We start from the raw sequence: 24,624 nt of genomic DNA on the forward strand, positions 1-24,624 counted from the left end.
CTGAGTGATAAATTTCTGCAGTTTTCATGCAGATATTTTATGCAATGTGTCATCATTTGTGCTAAAAAGTAAAATAAAGTAAAAGAAAAAAAATAACAAATCTTAATAAGCTGCTTTTCTGCCTGGTGTGAACTTTGTCCAAAGCTCTGACATCCGCTAGCACCCCCGTGGAGACAGGTCTACACTTTACCCCTGATTCACCAAGACTGGCATTTTCCATAAAGGTTGTGCTGGAGTAAGATGTGGCAAAGGCGTCAGCTAGGGAAAGGAATACACTTCTGTCGTCATTTCTTGGGGGCGTAAACTACGGTGAATTTGCCAGCTGCACTTGACATTTCAAACAGTTTTTGCACCAAAATTCTGGCAAAAACTCTTTGATGAATCTCGGCCTACTTCTTCTTGTTTTGGAACTGATCCAGTATGTTATAAAAGTCTCATCCGTTATTAATAAAGCTCTATCTTTGGATAATGAACATTTCCCATCAATTTTTGCTTAATGATTAATGGAAACTTTTACTGCTTTCATCCAGGGGCTGCACACCCCGTACAGACCTAAGCTGGATTTACGTTGGCCGACTATGGTTCCTGGGAACACTCAGGTCCTGATAATTGGGCAGGGTAAACGGGCTGGTGATCACTCAACGAACAAGCAAAAGGCTTATTTAATTTATTTAATAATCATTGTTCTCGGCCGCACATCGTCCTGGTTATGAAGGATATGTGCTGCCTAGACAATAGAACAATCTATCACTGATTTTCTGTGCACATAAGGAAATGTGATAGCCTGTTTAACCAGAAATGACCGACGATCAATCAGCAAACAAGTATTCATGAGAGTCGTGTAGGTATGGATAGATAGATAGATAATATACAGCTCTGGCAAAAAATTAAGAGACCACTGCAAAATGTTCAGTTTGTCTGATTTTTCTCTTTATGGCAATATTTTTGTCTATAAACTACTGACAACATGTCTCCGAATTTCCAAGAAATACATTTTGTATTTATTTTCTGAAAATGAGAAATTGTAAAAATAACAAAAAATGCATTGCTTTCAGACCTCGAATAATGCAAAAAAAAAAAAAAAACAAGTTCATAATCATTTAGAAACAACAGTACTAATGTTTTAATTCAGGAAGAGTTCAAAAATCTATATTTTGTGGAATAACCACGATTTTTAATCACAGCTTTCATGCGTCTTGGCATGCTTTCCACCAGTCTTTCACACTGCTTTTGGGTGCCTTATGCCACTCCCGGTACAAACATTTAAGCAGTTCTTCTTTGTTTGATGGCTTGTGACTATCCATCTTCCTCTTGATTACATTCCAGAGGTTTTCAGTGGGGTTCAGGTCTGGAGATTGGGCTGCCCATGACAGGGATTTGATGTGGTGGTCCTTCATCCACACCTTGATTGACCTAGCTGTGTGGCATGGCGCATTGTCCTGCTGGAGAAACCAGTCCTCAGAGTTGGGGAACATTGCCTGAGCAGAAGGAATCAACTGTTTTTCCAGGATAACCTTGTATGCAGCTTGATTCATACGTCCTTCGCAAAGATTAACCTGCCTCATTCCAGCCTTGCTGAAGCATCCCCAGATCATCACCGATCCCCCACCAAATTTCACAGTGGGCACAAAACACTGTGGCTTGTACGTCTCTCCGGGTCTCCATCTAACCATTAGACGACCAGGTGTTGATCTGGGGATGCAAAAGCAGTGTGAAAGACTCGTAGAAAGAATGCCAAGACGCATGAAAGCTGTGATTAAAAATCATGGTTATTCCACAAAATATTGATTGTGCCTGGCGAAGTCTGCCATTGTGTAACTGACTGATCTAATATAACGTTATTGCTGCTGGAGTTTCTCTCACACTGTCGATAGATAGGAAGACTGATCAAATGTCCGACATCTGCCTCACAGTGAAAAAGGCCCGTCCAGTCTTGTGTAGATTAATCCCTGTGCTATGAGACGTTCTGCAGCCATCTAATAGACCATTGTGCTTCTTTCTCCACCATTTTCAAGATCTCTGCTTACTAATGGTGATTGAGAATGTTCTTATTTACATGCCCGGGCAGAAACCCCATCCTGACCATGACGTAGGAAATCACGCGACTCCAGAATGAGTCACTTTACCTGTATTAATACACTGCTCAAAAAAATAAAGTTAACACTTAAACAACAGAATATAACTCCAAGTAAATCAAACTTCTGTGAAATCAAACTCTCTACTTAGGAAGCAACACTGTTTGACAATCAATTTCACATGCTGTTGTGCAAATGGAATAGACAACAGATGAAAATTATTGGCAATTACTAAGACACACTCAATAAAGGAGTGGTTCTGCAGGTGGGGACCACAGACCACATCTCAGTACCAATGCTTTTTGCCTGATGTTTTGGTCACTTTAGAATGTTGGTTGTGCTTTCACACTCATGGTAGCAAGAGACGGACTCTACAACCCACACAAGTGGCTCAGGCAGTGCAGCTCATCCAGGATGGCACATCAATGCGAGCTGTGGCAAGGTTTGCTGTGTCTGTCAGCGTAGTGTCCAGAGGCTGGAGGCACTACTAGGAGACAAGCCAGTACACCAGGAGATGTGGAGGGGGCAGTAGGAGGGCAACAACCCAGCAGCAGGACCGCTACCTCAGCCTTTGTGCAAGGAGGAACAGGAGGAGCACTGCCAGAGCCCTGCAAAATGACCTCCAGCAGGCCACAAACGTGCATGTGTCTGCACAAACGGTTAGAAACCGACTCCATGAGAATGGTCTGAGTGCGCGACGTCCACAGATGGGGGGTTGTGATCACAGCCAGACACCGTGCACGACGTTTGGCATTTGCCGCAGAACACCAGGATTGGCAAATTCGCCACTGGCGCCCTGTGCTCTTCACAGATGAAAGCAGGTTCACACTGAGCACATGTGACAGACGTGACAGAGTCTGGAGACGCCGTGGAGAGCGATCTGCTGCCTGCAACATCCTTCAGCATGACAGGTTTGGCAGTGGGTCAGTAATGGTGTGGGGTGGCATTTCTTTGGAGGGCCGCACAGGCCTCCATGTGCTCGCCAGAGGTAGCCTGACTCCCATTAGGTACCGAGATGAGATCCTCAGACCCCTTGTGAGACCATATGTGGTGCGGTTGGCCCTGGGTTCCTCCTAATGCAGGACAATGCCAGACCTCATGTGGCTGGAGCATGTAAGCAATTCCTGCGAGACGAAGGCATTGAAGCTATGGACTGGCCCGCCCGTTCCCCAGACCTCAATCCAATTGAACACGTCTGGGACATCATGTCTCGCACCATCCACCAACATCACGTTGCACCTCAGACTGTCCAGGAGTTGGCCGATGCTTTAGTCCAGGTCTGGGAGGAGAACCTTATGGAGACCATCCGCCGCCTCATCAGGAGCATGCCCAGGCGTTGTAGGGAGGTCATACAAGCACGTGGAGGCCACACACACTACTGAGCATCATTTCCTTGTCTTGAGGAATTTCCACTGAAGTTGGATCAGCCTGTAACTTCATTTTCCACTTTGATTTTGAGCATCGTTCCGACTCCAGACCTCCGTGGGATATTAGTTGTGAGTTACGTTGATAATTTTTAGGTTTTATTATTCTCAACACATTCCACTATGTAATGAATAAAGATTTACAACTGGAATATTTCATTCAGTGATATCTAGGATGTGAGATTTTAGTGTTACCTTTATTTTTTTGAGCAGTGTATATTTCTGTTATCTAGCTATACACACGCACGCACGCACGTACGCACACACGCACACAGTGTATACACATATGTGAATGTGTGCATTGATGAAAAGGTTGGTGTACTTTTTGGTTCTTCATATTATTAAGAGAAAATAAAAAAATATCACAAGTGTACACTTTAAATGATATGTATTAAAATGAAAAAAGGAACAGTTCTTAAAGGGGTGTCTGTTTTTCTTCCATTCTACAAGGATCCTTTTCCATCACATGACGCCTGGCCGTGTGAGCTCAGCCTCAGAGGTAGGTCCGGTGTGTACAGATCACAAAGCATCGTTTACAATGAGAGCGGTGAGGAAATGCTGGGAATTATAGTTTTACAACAACCGCAGAGCCATAGATTACTAGCAAAAGCCGGCTACAACTGAAGCAAACCCTCAGCTGTGGGAAATAATCGGTCATGCCTTTTCTTAGTTACTGGATGTAAACAATGAACGCTTCCGCTCACTACTGGTGGTCGGGGATGGCAGACACAGACACAACTATGGGAACGTTGCAGACAGTGAATGTGGAATGGTGCAGGCATCACAGCGCTCTGCTTGTGTGTCATTATCTGGCCATCTGCGGATGAAGAGCGGATACAAAATGTCTACGTGTGTACAGCCGGACGCAAAAACCCCCGGGGACCAGCACACAACTGAAACTCCCAGTTTCTTTACATAGATATTGGCCTGGGGCTCTGACAGACATCCACGTAGTGACTGACGCTCTCAGAAGAGACATGCGCTGTGGTGTGGGCACTTACACGGGCTGACGTCTCGGTAGCGGTTGCGGGTCTTGTTATCAGGTAGTCGGGCCACTTTACAGGGAAAGTCGCTGGCTTCATTGCGGATTTCCTGCAAGAGAGAAGAGAAAATGTTTAGGTGGACGGCATCTGACAATCCTTCTTTTGGTAAACTATCATGTACTACGCGGGGGGTCCAAAATAATCCCACCCTGTAAGTAGTGTTGTTCACAGATCAATGACCTATAGGGCACAGTCCCCACAGCAAGAGGTCATATGTTCTCCTGATGGGCTCCAAATTGTGGCTTTCCAGCTGTTAGTAAACTACAACTCTCATCAGACTCCGAGCTGTAGCGTCTCCATAGCTGGAGAGTCACCAGTAGGAGACTACTACCCAGACATGGCCGGACCGGAGAGTTTAGTGATCGTCCTGTTTCCTTACTCAACTCAAGAGTTCAGGCCCCAACCACGGATCTCCGCCCTACGACCTGGCCAATTATTTCAAAGAAAAAATTGACCATATCCGACAGGAAATTTTCTCCCAACCCCTTCATACCATGCACTGTCCTCCCTCCCCTCACTCACTCTCTGACTTTGAACCAGTCACAGAAGAAGTAGTAATCAGGCTCCTTGCATCTTCTCGCCCGACCACTTGCACCAGTGACCCCATTCCGTCACATCTCCTCCAGTCCCTTTCCCCTGCTGTCACCTCTCACTTAACAAAAATAGTCAACCTTTCTCTCTCTTCAGGTATCTTTCCCTCCTCATTTAAGCATGCCATCATGCACCCATTACTTAAAAAACCATCCCTCGACCAAAACTGTGCCGCTAATTATAGACCTGTCTCTAATCTTCCCTTCATCTCTAAACTCCTCGAACGCCTGGTCCACTCCCATCTTATCCGCTATCACTCAGATAACTCTCTTCTCGACCCTCTTCAATCTGATTTCCGCTCTTTACACTCTAGTAGATCATTAGAGACTTTAGTGAGGGCAGTTTCAATAATCATCAGCTCCTCCTCACTATGCTACACTCCATCGGCCTCCAGGACACCGTTCTCTCCTGGTTCTCCTCCTATCTCTCTGACTGCTCCTTCACTGTATCTTTTGCTGGTTCTTCCTCCTTCTCACATCTTCCCTTTACTGTTGAGGTTCCTCAAGGATGAGTCCAAGGCCCCCTCCTCTTCTCTTTGTATACTGCCCCTATTGGTCAAACAATCAGTAGATTTGGTTTCCAGTACCATCTCTATGCAGATGACACCCGATTATACACTTCTTCTGAAATCACCCCTGCATTACAAAACACCAGTGATTGTCTTACCGCTGTCTCCAACATGTCCTTCCGCTATCTGAAACTGAACCTGTCAAAAACTGAACTCCTTTTTCCTCCCTCTACTAACCTACGGTACCTATGCCCGACATTGCCATTTCCATGTGTGGTTCCACCATTACTCCCCAGTAACATGCCCACTGTCTTGGGGGTTATACTTGATTCAGAGCTTTCATTCACCCCCCACATCCGAACACTGGCTCACTCTTCTTATCTGCACCTCAAAAACATTTCCAGAATTCGACCCTTTCTTACATTTTGCAAAAACTCTTACTGTTGATTTAGCAGGACCCTCATTCCTCTTGGTATCTGTTTTGATCTATGTGATTATTGTTATGCTGTAATGTCTATTGTCTGTGCAAGTCTCCTCAAAAATGTAAAGTGCTGCGGAAATATGTTGGCGAGCGAAATAAAATTATTATTATTAATTCTCGTCTGGACTATAACAACTCTCTACTAATCGGCCTCCCTCTTACCAAACTTTCCCCACTCCAATCTGTCCTGAATGCTGCAGCCAGGATCATATTCCTCACCAATCGTTACACCGATGCCTCTACCCTGTGCCAGTCATTACACTGGTTACCCATCCACTCCAGAATCCAGTACAAAACTATTACCCTCATCCACAAAGCACTCCATAGCTCAGCACCACCCTACATCTCCTCCCTGGTCTCCGCCTACCACCTTACCTGTGCCCTCCGCTCCGCTAATGACCTCAGATTAACATCCTCAATAATCAGAACCTCCCACTCCTGTCTTCAAGACTCTTCACGTGCTGCGCCGATTCTTTGGAATGCACTACTTAGGTTAATACGATTAATCCCCACAGTTTTAAGCGTGCCCTAAAAACGCATTTGTTCAGACTGGCCTACCGCCTCAACACATTAATCTAACTATCCCTGTGTGGCCCATTCAAAATTGTCACCATAACCAGGTTCCTCGCATCATGTTCTCATACGCTTTATGCAGTTAATAGCCCTCTGTGTCTGTACTGTTACATACTTAGGCCAATAACCGGTTCATCCAGCTTTACATGAACACCCGATCCTTACACTATGGCTGGTCCGAACAACAAAAGCAATTGTTACCATCCACCTCTCGTGTCTCCCCAATCTCCTCATAGATTGTAAGCTTGTGAACAGGGCCCTCACTCTTGGTATCTGGTTTGATCTATGTGTTTATTGTAAGGGTACCGTCACACATTGAAATTTCCATCGCTACGACGTTACGATTCGTGACGTTCTAGCGATATCGTTACGATATCACTGTGTCTGACACGCTACTGCGATCAGACACCCTGCTGAGAATCGTACGTCGTAGCAGATCGTTTGGAACTTTCTTTCGTCGCTTGATCACCCGCTGACATCGCTGGATCGTTGTGTGTGACAGCGATCCAGCGATGTCTTCGCTTGTAACCAGGGTAAACATCGGGTAACTAAGCGCAGGGCCGCGCTTAGTAACCCGATGTTTACCCTGGTTACCAGCGTAAACGTAAAAAAAAAAAACCGTACATACTCACCCGTCGGTGTCCTTCAGGTCCCTTGCCGTCTGCTTCCTGCTCTGAGTGCCGGCCGGAAAGTGAGAGCAGAGCGCAGCGGTGCTGCGCTCTGCTCTCACTGTACGGCTGCACTCAGAGCAGGAAGCAGACTGCAAGGGACCTGAAGGACACCGACGGGTGAGTATGTACTATTTGTTTTTTTACGTTTACGCTGGTAACCAGGGTAAACATCGGGTTACTAAGCGCGGCCCTGCGCTTAGTTACCCGATGTTTACCCTGGTTACCCGGGGACTTCGGCATCGCTCCAGCGCCGTGATTGCAACGTGTGACCGCAGTCTACGACGCTGGAGCGATGATTATACGACGCTGCGACGTCACGAATCGTGCCGTCGCAGCGATGAAAATTTCAATGTGTGACGGTACCCTAATTCTGTAATGTCTTTATTGTCTGTACAAGTCCCCTCTAAAATGTAAAGTGCTGCGGAATATGTTGGTGCTATAGAAAATATTTTTATTATTTTTCCTGTTCACAGAGCTGCAGGTTCCCAGTTTCTTGCTCTGTGCTAATGCATCCAATTTGATAAAAATAAGGCAACTTCACAAAAGGTTTTGCATAAAAGCCTTTTCCCATTTTGGGTACACAGCACCTGTGCAGAGTTATAAGGATTAACATAATAGAGATAATCCTACCCTGTGCAGGTGAATTTCTGGTCACACTCCTAATTCAAGAGTCTCTACATGCAAGAAGTGGGGGACATAAAACAGTGCGGATGGAGACCAAGTGATGGATCCAACTCCTACAGCTGTTATAAATGTGGGGCACCGGGTGTCACAAGAGTAAGTTTGGATGATTTATAGAGGAAGAGTTCAATGAGTGCAGCATCTTCCTGCTCTGGGGCACTAACTGCGTCATTCATGCAAATAACAACATGTATGGGAAACGTAACAGTGAAAGATGAACGAGGAGCAGGAGGATTGAGCAAACCGGCATATTCCGCAAAGTGCAGCATGTCTTCCTGTAACAGGTCAGAAAGAAAAAGTCCAATCCATGAAGCTCTGCTGCATAATGTAGAAGGTAACCTCTGACCTCGCCCTCATCAGTCACAGTCCACATAATGTAATGGACCAGACCAGCTCAGCTCCACAGGAAGGGATGGCTGGTTGTCTCTACCCCAGAGGGCTGCATTCGCCTGGTATACAGGAAACACTGGGAGCTCAGCAATGACACTGAAAAGCTGGGAGATTTCATCTATGAAGCAGCAGAATAGTGAGTGCAGCTCTGAAGTATAATACAGGATGGAACTCAGGATCAGTACAGGATAAGTAATGTAATGTATGTACACAGTGACTCCACCAGCAGAATAGTGAGTGCAGCTCTGGAGTATAATACAGGATATAACTCAGGATCAGTACAGGGTAAGTAATGTAATGTATGTACACAGTGACTCCATCAGCAGAATAGTGAGTGCAGCTCTGGAGTATAATACAGGATGTAACTCAGGATCAGTACAGAATAAGTAATGTAATGTATGTACACAGTGACTGCACCAGCAGAATAGTGAGTGCAGCTCTGGAGTATAATACAGGATGTAACTCAGGATCAGTACAGGATAAGTAATGTAATGTATATACACAGTGACTCCACCAGCAGAATAGTGAGTGCAGCTCTGGAGTATAATACAGGATGTAACTCAGGATCAGTACAGAATAAGTAATGTAATGTATGTACACAGTGACTGCACCAGCAGAATAGTGAGTGCAGCTCTGGAGTATAATACAGGATGTAACTTAGGATCAGTACAGGATAAGTAATGTAATGTATATACACAGTGACTCTACCAGCAGAATAATGAGTGCAGCTCTGGAGTATAATACAGGATGTAACTCAGGATCAGTACAGAATAAGTAATGTAATGTATGTACACAGTGACTCCACCAGCAGAATAATGAGTGCAGCTCTGGAGTATAATACAGGATGTAACTTAGGATCAGTACAGGATAAGTAATGTAATGTATATACACAGTGACTCCACCAGCAGAATAATGAGTGCAGCTCTGGAGTATAATACAGGATGTAACTCAGGATCAGTACAGAATAAGTAATGTAATGTATGTACACAGTGACTCCACCAGCAGAATAGTGAGTGCAGCACTGGGGTATAATACAGGATGTAACTCAGGATCAGTACAGGATAAGTAATGTAATGTATGTACACAGTGACTCCACCAGCAGAATAGTGAGTGCAGCTCTAGGATATAATACAGGATGTAACTCAGGATCAGTACAGGATAAGTAATGTAATGTATGTACACAGTGACTGCACCAGCAGAATAGTGAGTGCAGCTCTGGGGTATAATACAGGATGTAACTCAGGATCAGTACAGGATAAGTAATGTAATGTATGTACACAGTGACTCCACCAGCAGAATAGTGAGTGCAGCTCTAGGATATAATACACGCTGTAGATGACTTACAGGATCCCATTACGTCTTTGTAAAGCAGGAATTTAGAAACGTCTGAGCTTGCATGTACACCTTGTGCATTTTTTTCTTTTTCCACTGAAGTCAGAGAGGAAATAGAATGTGAAGAAAAAAAAACAGCTAACAAGCGGTGGAAGGGATCAGCAGGGGTTGCATAGTCAGTGCACGGTGTGAATGATCATACTCTATTCAGTATTACAGGCGCCATCGCTCATTAGTCAGAATGACATCATTACAAAGTAGATATAATCCCATCCCCCGCCACCAACTCCATCACAAACCGATTCCTCAATCGCAAGGGGCAATTAGGGAGGCCGTTCTTACAAAAATTCGGCAGAAATTTAGTTCACGTATTTTCTGACAGATGAAAACGCAGCCAAGAAATCTAATAAAAACAGAATATTTCACTGATCACATAAACGAGGTCACGGTAGTGTCACCTCCCACCATGCGCTCATTTGCAGTACATACAAGAATATTACAGGGGGCGACACTGAGCAAAGAGATAATGCAGCACCCTGAACTATAATGGGACTGTCTGGAAGATGCCATAATATAGGGAAATTTATTGGAACCACATCTTAGCAGGCAGACGTATAGGAAGGGGTGCAATTAGCTGTTACCCCAAGCTGAGCAATCAATGTAATCTCATAAAGTTTGTGCACTATTACAACTGGACTGGGAGGGTTACTGGCCCTTTAAAAAAAAAAAAAAAAAAAAAAAAAGCAGCAGAATCTTGAGAATGGAGGTCGGTTTCCCTTTAAGACTTTCGAGCAGCGAAGTTACTGGAACTTGCTGTAAAACCACAATAAGTCGACTTCTCAGTAGAACATAAAGATGATCACATTTCTGTTCCTGGAAAGTAGATCGGTCAATAAGATTATCATCTATTAAGACCGGTCCCATGACAGCAGGCGTCTTCAGAGGCGTGAACCGGCACCCGGGCTGTGCAGCTAATACGGCTGCAGAACTTTCCAGGAGACGAAAAATGATGAAGTTATTAATCAACTGCAAAAAGATGTCAATAAGTGTGAGCGGAGCCATAAACGTCAGCGCAAAATGGTGCCACCTGCGCCAATCGCAAGTTTGGGGCAACGTTCCCATGGTGCAAAAATACAGAAAATTTTCCAATGATTATTCGAGTGCTGAAAATTTGCTGCATTTTACAACGTCAGCAAAGTGCCTGAGATTATCAGAAAATATTGATCCCGGGTGCAGGTCGGTATGAATAACCCAAACTGCGCTATAGTAGCCACCGCTGCTCTCAGTATCAGCCAATCGGTGCGCTCCGCCAGCGTAGAGGGAGGGTCCAGCTCAGAGCCGCTGGGCTCCTAACAGTAACGTCAGAACGCAACCAATGACAGACACGAGGAGCAGCGGCGGAGGCTCACCGGTGGACCTGGGAAGGGTGAGCGTAAAACGGTTTGCTTTTTATGCCAAACGGCAATAATTCATGAAAGTGGACATACCCTTTTAAATCCATGCGAAGGGAGCGAGGTGCGGCTTCACCTTCTCCACACCACTTCTAGAGGTCCACAGCAAATATGGGTACGACTATGGTGCGGGCAGAAACCACATCTCATCAGTGTCCAAAATCTCATTACAGAACCTCAGGAACTTATCTAAAGTGTGCGCAGAATTTTTTATTTTTTTTTTCAATTTTGCCAGTCACACAAAAGTTCCCCCATTTCGGGTGAGGTCACTTCTTGCAGAATGTCAATTTATCAGAAAAAAAAAACATCCAGATGATGGAATCCTGACCCACTACTTCATGCAGCTGAGGGTCTATTACATCTGATCCTGAGAGTTTCGGTCACAGACTATAGTGGGGACGGGACGTGTTTCGCTCATCCTGCACCTGGCAACCAGGAACGTTCCCAGGAGAAAGCCGAGGCCACATTAATGCCGGCTGTCTGGATCCATCACCGAGAACACAAGTCATTTGCATTCACAGTCAATGGGGGGACATTGCAGCTGGAGGTCTGGTGACGGATCCTGATGTATTCCGATGAATCCCCAATAACCTACTACCCTCTACATGTCTACTGCTGGAGGAAACTACACCTAATGAGTTATTCCCCCGAACACCACGAGATAAGCGGTGCCAGGCATTCGCCAACCACATCCATGGAAAACAATAGCATTTAGGAGAGCGAAACGCGTTAGTAGGGTGTCTATGATCCACACATTTGGCCAGTGTCTGCGGGATCTGTAGACAGTCCAGGGTACTACAAGCAGGACATGTAATGATAGGTGGGAGTGAGGGACCTGTGGTCTAGTGTGAGGGACTTTTAGTATTTGAGTTTAGACAATATTGTTCCCATTCATTGAGAGCAAGGAAAAATGCCGAAAATGGTGAAGATCTGAAACAACCTTTGTTTCCAGAAGGCAGGACCGTCCTGTCACTCCGCTTCCTCCATATACATGTACAGTACAGAACCCATCAATAGCACGAGACACCCGGGCAGTGACAGGCCCCCTGACAGATCAAGGCTGATCCGGAAAAAACAAATACTTGTGGTCAGCTGCTGATAAGATGGTAACCAGGGAAGTCGCTGCCTGTACCGCTATGAGGGTGGAGGGAGAAGGGCGCTGTATACACCGACTGTCATACCATCCGTGCAGGACCTGGCACCAACCCTTTAATGACAGTCTTAAACTATACCTTTGTCCTATCCGACCATGGGAAAGTTGGGTGAAAACTAGTGCGGCAGCCATTACTGGACCAAATCAGAATGTATTGCCATTCAGGGTTCTGGGAAAGCCGAGTTATATTACTAAACAAAGGCTACCCAAGTATCCGATACCCCAGGGCCTGCCCAATGTATGAGCCATCTTCTCCCCCTGCTCCCTGCCGAGCCTGAGCGGTATGTTCGGTGCATTCCAGACATGGAGAGGAGAGCGGCAGGAATCTGACAGCGCAGGCTGAGACTTGCTCCTCTACCGCAGGAGGAGATCTTGGACTTCTTCCAATGTTAGTACAAACAAGCAGCGTGCGGAGCAAGAACCTCATCATCTCCAAGACGAGAGCGTACATAAAAGAGCCGTCTCCAAGGATGGCAATAGCCATAGGAGTGCAATACATCGGCAAGGAGGGGTCCTGTCACATTTCGCCACACCGGCCCAGCCACTTAGTTAATACCTTTTTACGTTTCCTATGATCAGATAAATCAGGGATGACTGTGGGCAGCTGGAGAGACACTGCACAGGAGACCTGGACATGGAAGGTCATCATTATCTCCCCAGGAAATGGGTGGAGGTGAATGGTACCAAGGAGGAAGGGTGGAGTGTCTGGGAAACAGGAGGTCAATGGAGTACGATTCATGGGGAAAGAAACTGAGAAATATCCGAATGTAAGGAGTCGGGTCAGGACAGAGCAGCCATGGCCATCACCCTGCGCTCACGGCAGACAATCGATAAAGCTGCATACATTACACTGCAGGTCAGTCCTGGGGACGGGACAAAACAGCAGCAATGGAAAGACCAATACTGCAGTGCAACATGGCACCTAATGTTTCTCTATGGGGTGGGAGGTCACAGGAAATTACAGGCATGTATACATGCTACATGGACTGTGTGACCTCACTGTACTCATCAAGTGACATCATCCAATCACATATTGGCCTGCTACATGGACTGTGTGACCTCACTGTACTCACCAAGTGACATCATCCAATCACATACTGGCCTGCTACATAGACTGTGTGACCTCACTGTACTCATCAAGTGACATCATCCAATCACATACTGGCCTGCTACATAGACTGTGTGACCTCACTGTACTCATCAAGTGACATCATCCAATCACATATTGGCCTATTATAGGGACTGTGTGACCTCACTGTATTCATCGGGTGACATCATCCAATCACATATTGGTCTGCTACATGGACTGTGTGACCTCACTGTACTCATCAAGTGACATCATCCAATCACATAGTGGCCTATTATAGGGACTGTGTGACCTCACTGTCTTTATCGGGTGACATCATCCAATCACATATTGGTCTGCTACAGGGACTGTGTGACCTCACTGTCTTTATCAGGTAACATCATCCAATCACATATTGGCCTACTACAGGGACTGTGTGACCTCACTGTACTCATCAAGTGACATCATCCAATCACATATTCGCCTACTACAGGGACTGTGTGACCTCACTGTACTCATCAAGTGACATCATCCAATAACATATTGGCCTACTACATGGACTGTGTGACCTCACTGTACTCAAGTGACATCATCCAATCACATATTGGTCTGCTACATAGACTGTGACCTCACTGTATTCATCAGGTGACATCATCCAATCGCATACTGGCCTGCTACAGGGACTGTGTGACCTCACTGTACTCATCAAGTGACATCATCCAATAACATATTGGCCTACTACATGGACTGTGTGACCTCACTGTCTTTATCGGGTGACATCATCCAGCACATATTGGCCTGCTACATGGACTGTGTGACCTCACTGTACTCATCAAGTGACATCATCCAATCACATATTGGTCTGCTACATAGACTGTGACCTCACTGTATTCATCGGGTGACATCATCCAATCACATACTGGCCTACTACAGGGACTGTGTGACCTCACTGTATTCATCGGGTGACATCATCCAATCACATACTGGCCTGCTACAGGGACTGTGTGACCTCACTGTACTTATCAAGTGACATCATCCAATCACATATTGGCATGATACCTGGACTGTGTGGCCTCACTGTATTTATCGGGTAACATCATCCAATCACATATTGGTCTGCTACATGGACTGTGTGACCTCACTGTACTCATCAAGTGACATCATCCAATCACATATTGGCCTATTATAGGGACTGTGTGACCTCACTGTATTCATCGGGTAACATCATCCAATCACATATTGGCCTGCTACAGGGACTGTGTGACCTCACTGTCTTTATCAGGTAACATCATCCAATCACATATTGGCCTACTACAGGGACTGTGTGACCTCACTGTATTCATCAGGTAACATCATCCAATCACATATTCGCCTACTACAGGGACTGTGTGACCTCACTGTACTCATCAAGTGACATCATCCAATCACATATTCGCCTACTACAGGGACTGTGTGACCTCACTGTACTCATCAAGTGACATCATCCAATAACATATTGGCCTACTACATGGACTGTGTGACCTCACTGTACTCAAGTGACATCATCCAATCACATATTGGTCTGCTACATAGACTGTGACCTCACTGTATTCATCGGGTGACATCATCCAATCACATACTGGCCTGCTACAGGGACTGTGTGACCTCACTGTACTCATCAAGTGACATCATCCAATAACATATTGGCCTGCTACAGGGACTGTGTGACCTCACTGTACTTATCAAGTGACATCATCCAATCACATATTGGCATGATACCTGGACTGTGTGGCCTCACTGTATTTATCGGGTAACATCATCCAATCACATATTGGCCTGCTACATGGACTGTGTGACCTCACTGTATTCATCGGGTGACATCATCCAATCACATATTGGCCTGCTAAATGGACTGTGTGGCCTCACTGTATTTATCGGGTGACATCATCCAATCACATATTGGCCTGATACATGGACTGTGTGACCTCACTGTACTCATCGGGTGGCATCAACCATTCACACATTCATGCAACACACGCAGTATAACCCATCTTCCTTCATCACCAGTGACATCACTATCCAATCACAGACTGGCCTGACACTAAACAGTCATCTCATTTCATTCATCCAGTGACATCAAAATCCAATTATAGACTGCCCTCATTGCACTAATCTCGTGACATCATCATGCAATTATACACCAAGGTCATACTAGACTATGACCTCACTGCACTCACCCTGTGACATCATCCCATTACATAATGTTGTGCAACGTAAAACGCATGACCTAACTTCCCTAACCAGTGACATCACTGTCCAATCACAGACTGGCCTGCAATACAAACTGCGTGACATTGCGTTGCCATCAATTACAAAGTGAGTTTTCAATAGAAGGTGATCTCACGCTCTCTCCTGTGACATTATTCAATTAGACTGTCCTGCTACGTAAACTATGAGGCCTCATTGCACTACCCCAGTGACCTCATCAGCAAATTAGACAGATGTCACTGCACCACAGTTGTGACATCACCCAGTTACAGAAGGACCTCATCACCCAGTTACAGAAGGACCTCATCACCCAGTTACAGAAGGACCTCATCACCCAGTTACAGAAGGACCTCATCACCCAGTTACAGAAGGACCTCATCACCCAGTTACAGAAGGACCTCATCACCCAGTTACAGAAGGACCTCATCACCCAGTTACAGAAGGACCTCATCACCCAGTTACAGAAGGACCTCATCACCCAGTTACAGAAGGACCTCATCACCCAGTTACAGAAGGACCTCATCACCCAGTTACAGAAGGACCTCATCACCCAGTTACAGAAGGACCTCATCACCCAATTACAGAAGGACCTCATCACCCAATTACAGAAGGACCTCATCACCCAATTACAGAAGGACCTCATCACCCAGTTACAGAAGGACCTCATCACCCAGTTACAGAAGGACCTCATCACCCAGTTACAGAAGGACCTCATCACCCAGTTACAGAAGGACCTCATCACCCAGTTACAGAAGGACCTCATCACCCAGTTACAGAAGGACCTCATCACCCAGTTACAGAAGGACCTCATCATCCAATTACAGAAGGACCTCATCACCCAGTTACAGAAGGACCTCATCATCCAATTACAGAAGGACCTCATCACCCAGTTACAGAAGGACCTCATCATCCAATTACAGAAGGACCTCATCACCCAATTACAGAAGGACCTCATCACCCAATTACAGAAGGACCTCATTGCACTACAGCTGTGACATCATCTAATTACAGACTAGATGATGATGATGTCCTAGGTATAGTGCAAGGAGGTCAATCTGTAATTGGATGAAGAATTATCTAGCTGGATAGTCTAACTGGCTGATGATGTCAGGAAGATTGAAGTGAAGACATAAAATGTAGTATCAGGTCAGTCTGTAATTTGATGATGATGTCACAGAGGTAGAGTACAATGAGGTCACAACACTACAGAGTAACCTGATATTAGACAGTGGGACATCACTGAGCTACCTGTGACGTCATCCAATCACCAACCTGCTACATAGAGTGTGACCCCACAGCCCTCACCCAGTGACATCACTGTCCAGTCGCGGACTGACCAGCTGTCTTAGACTTATCCCTTTAAATTGGCTCTTCCAGGAAATCTGCTGTTGCACTAGATCCCCATGTCTATAAACCAGATCTCATTACACGCAGCGGCATGCCTTCTCTAGCAGAAGCCGGCTGTGACATGTAAAAGGATGAGGGGACAACGTGATTCAGTAGCACTTAATCTCTCGAGTCCTTGAGACGACCAACATTTATGGAGATCCTCGAAACATCAGCTTTAACCTTAAGCTGTTCAGGGAAATCAATGGTCTTCCCCAGAAGATATGGGACATAATCAGCAATTGTAGCAGAGCTGGGCGAGCAAAATCCTGGACAAAGCGCTTTCTAATACTATCCCAGCATTTAAGCATCAGATCCTATCAAACGTAAGCAGATGCACAGTGTGGGAATGACACGACCCTGCTGCAGGATTTAAAGGGACACTAATCCCAGGGCGCATCATTACACGGTTCTCAGTACTGCAGATACGGGACATGGGGACTTCTAGCCTCTCTGTCACTCACCCACTTAAAGAAAATGAAAGTTGGTGGTAAATTGCTGATAACAGGGAATAATAGCTTGCATTTACTAGTTCCAGAATCTAACGGGTAAAAGACTATTTACACATCCTACAGTCAAGTGTGTCCCCAGCGCTTACAGGGTAGTCTGAGGCTGATTTTGTACAAAAGGTGAATATGAAGCATTGCTCCCTGTTAGCCTCTCATCAGTCTGAAAAGCTGATAAGCGTGGAAGTCTTCAAATATTAAGAGATCCCCCCACCACCATGATCATTACTTTATGTCACCAGTACCGAGAACCTACAGGAACCTTTACAGGTCCTTCTCAAAAAATTAGCATATAGTGTTAAATTTCATTATTTACCATAATGTAATGATTACAATTAAACTTTCATATATTATAGATTCATTATCCACCAACTGAAATTTGTCAGGTCTTTTATTGTTTTAATACTGATGATTTTGGCATACAACTCCTGATAACCCAAAAAACCTGTCTCAATAAATTAGCATATTTCACCCGGCCAATCAAATAAAAGTGTTTTTTAATAACAAACAAAAAAACCATCAAATAATAATGTTCAGTTATGCACTCAATACTTGGTCGGGAATCCTTTGGCAGAAATGACTGCTTCAATGCGGCGTGGCATGGAGGCAATCAGCCTGTGACACTGCTGAGATGTTATGGAGGCCCAGGATGCTTCAATAGCGGCCTTAAGCTCATCCAGAGTGTTGGGTCTTGCGTCTCTCAACTTTCTCTTCACAATATCCCACAGATTCTCTATGGGGTTCAGGTCAGGAGAGTTGGCAGGCCAATTGAGCACAGTAATACCATGGTCAGTAAACCATTAACAGTGGTTTTGGCACTGTGAGCAGGTGCCAGGTCGTGCTGAAAAATGAAATCTTCATCTCCATAAAGCATTTCAGCCGATGGAAGCATGAAGTGCTCCAAAATCTCCTGATAGCTAGCTGCATTGACCCTGCCCTTGATGAAACACAGTGGACCAACACCAGCAGCTGACATGGCACCCCACACCATCACTGACTGTGGGTACTTGACACTGGACTTCAGGCATTTTGGCATTTCCTTCTCCCCAGTCTTCCTCCAGACTCTGGCACCTTGATTTCCGAATGACATGCAAAATTTGCTTTCATCAGAAAAAAGTACTTGGGACCACTTAGCAACAGTCCAGTGCTGCTTCTCTGTAGCCCAGGTCAGGCGCTTCTGCCGCTGTTTATGGTTCAAAAGTGGCTTTACCTGGGGAATGCGGCACCTGTAGCCCATTTCCTGCACACGCCTGTGCACGGTGGCTCTGGATGTTTCCACACCAGACTCAGTCCACTGCTTCCTCAGGTTCCCCAAGGTCTGGAATCGGTCCTTCTCCACAATCTTCCTCAGGGTCCGGTCACCTCTTCTCGTTGTACAGCGTTTTCTGCCACATTGTTTCCTTCCAACAGACTTACCATTGAGGTGCCTTGATACAGCACTCTGGGAACAGCCTATTTGTTGAGAAATTTCTTTCTGGGTCTTACCCTCTTGCTTGAGGGTGTCAATGATGGCCTTCTTGACATCTGTCAGGTCGCTAGTCTTACCCATGATGGGGGTTTTGAGTAATGAACCAGGCAGGGAGTTTTTAAAAGCCTCAGGTATCTTTTGCATGTGTTTAGAGTTAATTAGTTGATTCAGAAGATTAGGGTAATAGGTCGTTTAGAGAACCTTTTCTTGATATGCTAATTTATTGAGACAGGTTTTTTGGGTTATCAGGAGTTGTATGCCAAAATCATCAGTATTAAAACAATAAAAGACCTGACAAATTTCAGTTGGTGGATAATGAATCTATAATATATGAAAGTTTAATTGTAATCATTACATTATGGTAAATAATGAAATTTAACACTATATGCTAATTTTTTGAGAAGGACCTGTATATCCTCATCTGTTATCAGCGGCTTGGCCTCATTTTCGACGTGCTGCTCCTTTAAGAAGCCCGGATGTTATTTTTCCGGTCGGATCTTTATAAACACACATTGATGATCTGATAGTTGGCAGTAAACACAGACAATCTGCTGGTTCTGGGATCTCTACTTTCGTCTCCATCACAATTTGTAAGAATTTTTTTTTTTTGGGGGGGAGGGGGGGGGGGGACAATAAAAAAAAAGTTTTTATTTGTTGAACTTTAAAAACAAATAAACACAGAAATGGGAAAAACGAAAATAGACTCAAATGTGCCGAGCTGGAAACATCAGAAGATCCCGTGGTAGGAAATGAAGGCGAAAATTCCAGGAACTTTCTTGGCCTTACACTTCATCTTCTAGTCAGAATATTGTGAGAATGTTCAGGGGCCAATATAAGGGCCCCCCTTCATGTTCAGCAAGCTAAAAACTGCAAAAGAAATGTAAGGGGCTCCCTCTATTTGGCTCCTGTTGAGGTTCACATGTAACACGCATGCCCACCTAAAGAGGTATTCAAGCTTCAACGCTATCCCCTGTCAATGGGATAGAGATAACATTCCCATAGCTGGGGGTCTGACTGGTGGAGCCACCCCGCCCCCCAGAAATCCTGAGAACCGCGGGACTCTTCATGAGGAGGTCGAACATGCGCACTGCTGCTCCATGCATTCTAATGGAGTGCCAAAGATTAGCAGAGCGCAGTGCCCGTTAGCCTTGTGCGTAATATACAGGCATCAGTGATTGGCTGCAGTGGTCATTGTCATTACTTTAGACATGACATTGTAACCGAGTGGTTGGGAATTTCATGTGTAAATGAGTGTTTATTTTTATCAAATATTATTTCTTTCGTGATCTTAGGTAACTTTCCGGACAATCCTTCCGTCTTAGTGACAGGCTCCTTGATCCCTGGGCGTTTGCCGCTCATCTCTTCTATTCGCGTGATCTGCGTTTTTGCCCTTTTGCTCTGCTACCATCTCTGAGCAGTGAAAGTGCAAGTACCCAGGGCAGCTTCCTTCCAAATTCACTGGTGACCCCTGCACCAAAGGTCAGAGACTTCTCTGAAGTGCGCAGCAGAACATCCTCTCCCAGACACACAGCAGATGTACAGCTTCTTCCCTTCCTTTCCGGATTTGGCCGCTTCACACGATCAAACTAAATCGGTTTTGCAGAAATGTAAAAAAGCACAAGTCAAATATTAACCCAAGAGAGAAGTGAGAAGAACCAGCTCCTGCCCCAGGAAGGAGGAACACTGTCCTGCCGAGGGTCAATGGAGGAGCGCAGACCTAAGCAGCTACTACACCACCTCTCAATAGTGAGCTGTTCCACAGGATCGCCCTATGCATCATGCATGCTGACAGTCTCCAAAAACAACCAGAATTGCAAACACTGCACTGGAGTATAACAAAGTCTGTAGTTTAGAGACAGTACAGAATAGGTAATGTATGTACACAGTGACTGCACCAGCAGAATAGTGAGTGCAGCTCTGGAGTATAATGCAGGATGTAACACAGGATCAGTACAGGATATGTAATGTAATGTATGTACACAGTGACTCCACCAGCAGAATAGTGAGTGCAGCTCTGGAGTAGAATACAGGATGTAACTCAGGATCAGTACAGGATACGTAATGTAATGTATGTACACAGTGACTGCACCAGCAGAATAGTGAGTGCAGCTCTGGAGTACATGGAAGAAGAGGATGCAGGAGGACAGAGCATGGGACCCCATATTACATAGGGGCAGAGGATGCAGGAGCATGGGTCCGCATGTTACATGGAAGAAGAGGATGCAGGAGGACAGAGCATGGGTCCGCATGTTACATGGAAGAAGAGGATGCAGGAGGACAGAGCATGGGACCCCATATTACATAGGGGCAGAGGATGCAGGAGCATGGGTCCGCATGTTACATGGAAGAAGAGGATGCAGGAGGATGGAGCATGGGTCCGCATGTTACGTGGAAGAAGAGGATGCAGGAGGATGGAGCATGGGTCCGCATGTTACGTGGAAGAAGAGGATGCAGGAGGATGGAGCATGGGTCCGCATGTTATATGGAAGAAGAGGATGCAGGAGGACGGAGCATGGGTCCGCATGTTATATGGAAGAAGAGGATGCAGGAGGACAGAGCATGGGTCCGCATGTTATATGGAAGAAGAGGATGCAGGAGGACAGAGCATGGGTCCGCATGTTACATGGAAGAAGAGGATGCAGAAGGACAGAGCATGGGTCCACATGTTACATGGAAGAAGAGGATGCAGGAGGACAGAGCATGGGTCCACATGTTACATGGAAGAAGAGGATGCAGGAGGACAGAGCATGGGTCCGCATGTTACATGGAAGAAGAGGATGCAGGAGGACAGAGCATGGGTCCGCATGTTACATGGAAGAAGAGGATGCAGAAGGACAGAGCATGGGTCCACATGTTACATGGAAGAAGAGGATGCAGGAGGACGGAGCATGGGTCCGCATGTTACAAGGAAGAAGAGGATGCAGGAGGACAGAGCATGGGTCCACATGTTACATGGAAGAAGAGGATGCAGGAGGACGGAGCATGGGTCCGCATGTTACAAGGAAGAAGAGGATGCAGGAGGACAGAGCATGGGACCCCATATTACATAGGGGCAGAGGATGCAGGAGGACAGAGCATGGGTCCGCATGTTACATGGAAGAAGAGGATGCAGGAGGACGGAGCATGGGTCCGCATGTTACAAGGAAGAAGAGGATGCAGGAGGACAGAGCATGGGACCCCATATTACATAGGGGCAGAGGATGCAGGAGGACAGAGCATGGGTCCGCATGTTACATGGAAGAAGAGGATGCAGGAGGACGGAGCATGGGTCCGCATGTTACATGGAAGAAGAGGATGCAGGAGGACAGAGCATGGGTCCGCATGTTACATGGAAGAAGAGGATGCAGGAGGACAGAGCATGGGTCCGCATGTTACATGGAAGAAGAGGATGCAGGAGGACAGAGCATGGGTCCGCATGTTACATGGAAGAAGAGGATGCAGGAGGACGGAGCATGGGTCCGCATGTTACATGGAAGAAGAGGATGCAGGAGGATGGAGCATGGGTCCGCATGTTACATGGAAGAAGAGGATGCAGGAGGACGGAGCATGGGTCCGCATGTTACATATGGGCAGAGTATTTTGGGATTCATCTCACAGATGATGACACCTGCCCAATCTATGTATTATTACAGAACACATCAAAATATTACACGCTGGGGAAATAATCAGAAAGAAGTGTTAACGAAATATGCCCTGATTATTTTCCACATAGTGACCACAACCTGACAGATCCCCCCCCCTTCCTTCATCTCAGTAGCAGCAGGAGGGCGACACATGGCAAGCGTTGTGCCATCAGCAGCCATTAGCGCTGCAGGTGATGACAGGCGGCAATGTCTCAGCATCCCAATGACCCCACAGTGGAGACTGCTGACACCATCACATCCGCACCTCCCGAAATCTCAGGCGGAATGATTTACCATTACAGTGAGATCATATAGAGGATGAGAGGACGCAGCTCCGCACCAACCACACGGCCTTCATAGGAGGCCAAACCAATTGCATGAGGCGGCTGCATGCACATTTAAAGGGACAACACACACAGGTCACAGCTGCTGCTGAGTGACAGCTATCCTTCTCTGATCTCTGCAGCATTATGCATTGTAAAACTGAACTGAAGTTTGACATCTATTCAAATGCTTATACATGGTTTTTTTAATCTCCGAAAAACTACTTTCCTCCAATGCAATTTGAGACAAAAAAAAACACTGAAACTTTGCTTTATTCACACAGCCCTCCGTCCCGGGTCCATAGTAACAAAAGCAGAGATCAGTGGCGGAGACTATCTGCAGCGTCCTGAGGTGCAGAATTGGGCTGGAATTACACAGGGACTTGGGCAACGGCACCTGTGGTGCTTCCAAAGTTTGCTAGGTGTCGCCGGTACACTGCAGCACAATACAGGTGAATGGGGTTGCATTGTGTGACATGGTCACAGTGCCCTCAGGGTCACACCCCGACCTCATTCACTTGTATAGCGGTGCAATCATCAAGACCCTGCTTCCTGAACTACCGTCACTATGTGAGGTCCAGAGAGGAACGTTGCATCATTGCAAATGTCGAAAACCAGGAATGACGCTGGTTGCAACATTACTACGTAACCAGCTGTGTCAGGGACCATCACTAGCGTTCGGGTACCAACACCATGTCCTATGTAAAAGGGGAAGTCTACAAGTCACGTTCAGGCGTATCTACCCAAAGCTCAGTGATGACTGAAACTAAAGGAGAAATGGTCAAAATCCACTTCCTTCTGTGACTAATCAAAAACTCCAAACTCAATACATTGGAAAAAAAAAATATATATATATTTTTTTTGGGGGGGGATTCTGAGACTCATGGTTGTTAATTAGAATTCCAGAAGTAAAGTGATTTCTGACACACCGCAGGAGGGATTGCAGAGGGGAGGGTGTAATCTAAAGCAGTGCTGGGTGGTAGTGCCCTCTGGGCACTGTTATGGCAGCCATTAGTCGTTATCACCCAGATAACGAAGAAATAGCTGAATGCGACATTGTGTTATTTAGTCATTAAAGCCCAAACACCAGGAGACCTAAATAATCTGAGGGTGCAATACTGCGCCAGTCTCACTCTTAACAACATTTCCTGGACTATGAGTGTTATCATAGGGACTCTGGAGCCAATAGGAACACTTCTGAATCCGGCAGAAGGAACAGTACAAGAGAGAGCTGCCTGACTGCTGGGGCTCTAGAGTCCCTATGATAACACTGAACAGTCACTGGTGCAGGAAGTGTTGTCGTATAGACATAGGCAAAAAGCAGCTCATCACGGCACCCCCTTGGGACAAGGCTGCAGTGCCGATGCAGCGGAGTAGCTGACCGCGGTCAATATCGGCCATTGATTGCTCACGTCACAGTACAGGACTTGGCACTCTCTCAGCTGCACATCCTCAGCAGGAGAGAGGGAAGACCTCGATGGAAGTGGCTGTAACTGACGACCGGAATCGCTGTCACAGCCATGGCCAAAACGCTGTGTCCTGTCCATTAAAGAAAATCAATGTTGTAGAAAGAAGCGCAGGACAGGACACGGGGGCGATCAATGAGTGCATCCCACCCCATGTACAACGATT

At 45.9% G+C, this 24,624-nt stretch overlaps 1 protein-coding gene across 1 annotated transcript in view; it reads right to left on the reverse strand.

The window, feature by feature from the left end:
- The window catches only part of PTPN1 (protein tyrosine phosphatase non-receptor type 1), a 50,280-nt gene that overhangs the window by 12,990 nt on the left and 12,666 nt on the right, over positions 1–24,624 (reverse strand). The window contains exon 2 of the mRNA XM_077253230.1: positions 4,501–4,591. Within this exon, the coding sequence (XP_077109345.1) occupies positions 4,501–4,591 (91 nt within the window). The remainder of the gene's footprint in view (positions 1–4,500; positions 4,592–24,624) is intronic.

This window comes from Ranitomeya variabilis, chromosome 4, assembly GCF_051348905.1.
Source record: "Ranitomeya variabilis isolate aRanVar5 chromosome 4, aRanVar5.hap1, whole genome shotgun sequence".
Taxonomy (NCBI): Eukaryota; Metazoa; Chordata; class Amphibia; order Anura; family Dendrobatidae; genus Ranitomeya; species Ranitomeya variabilis.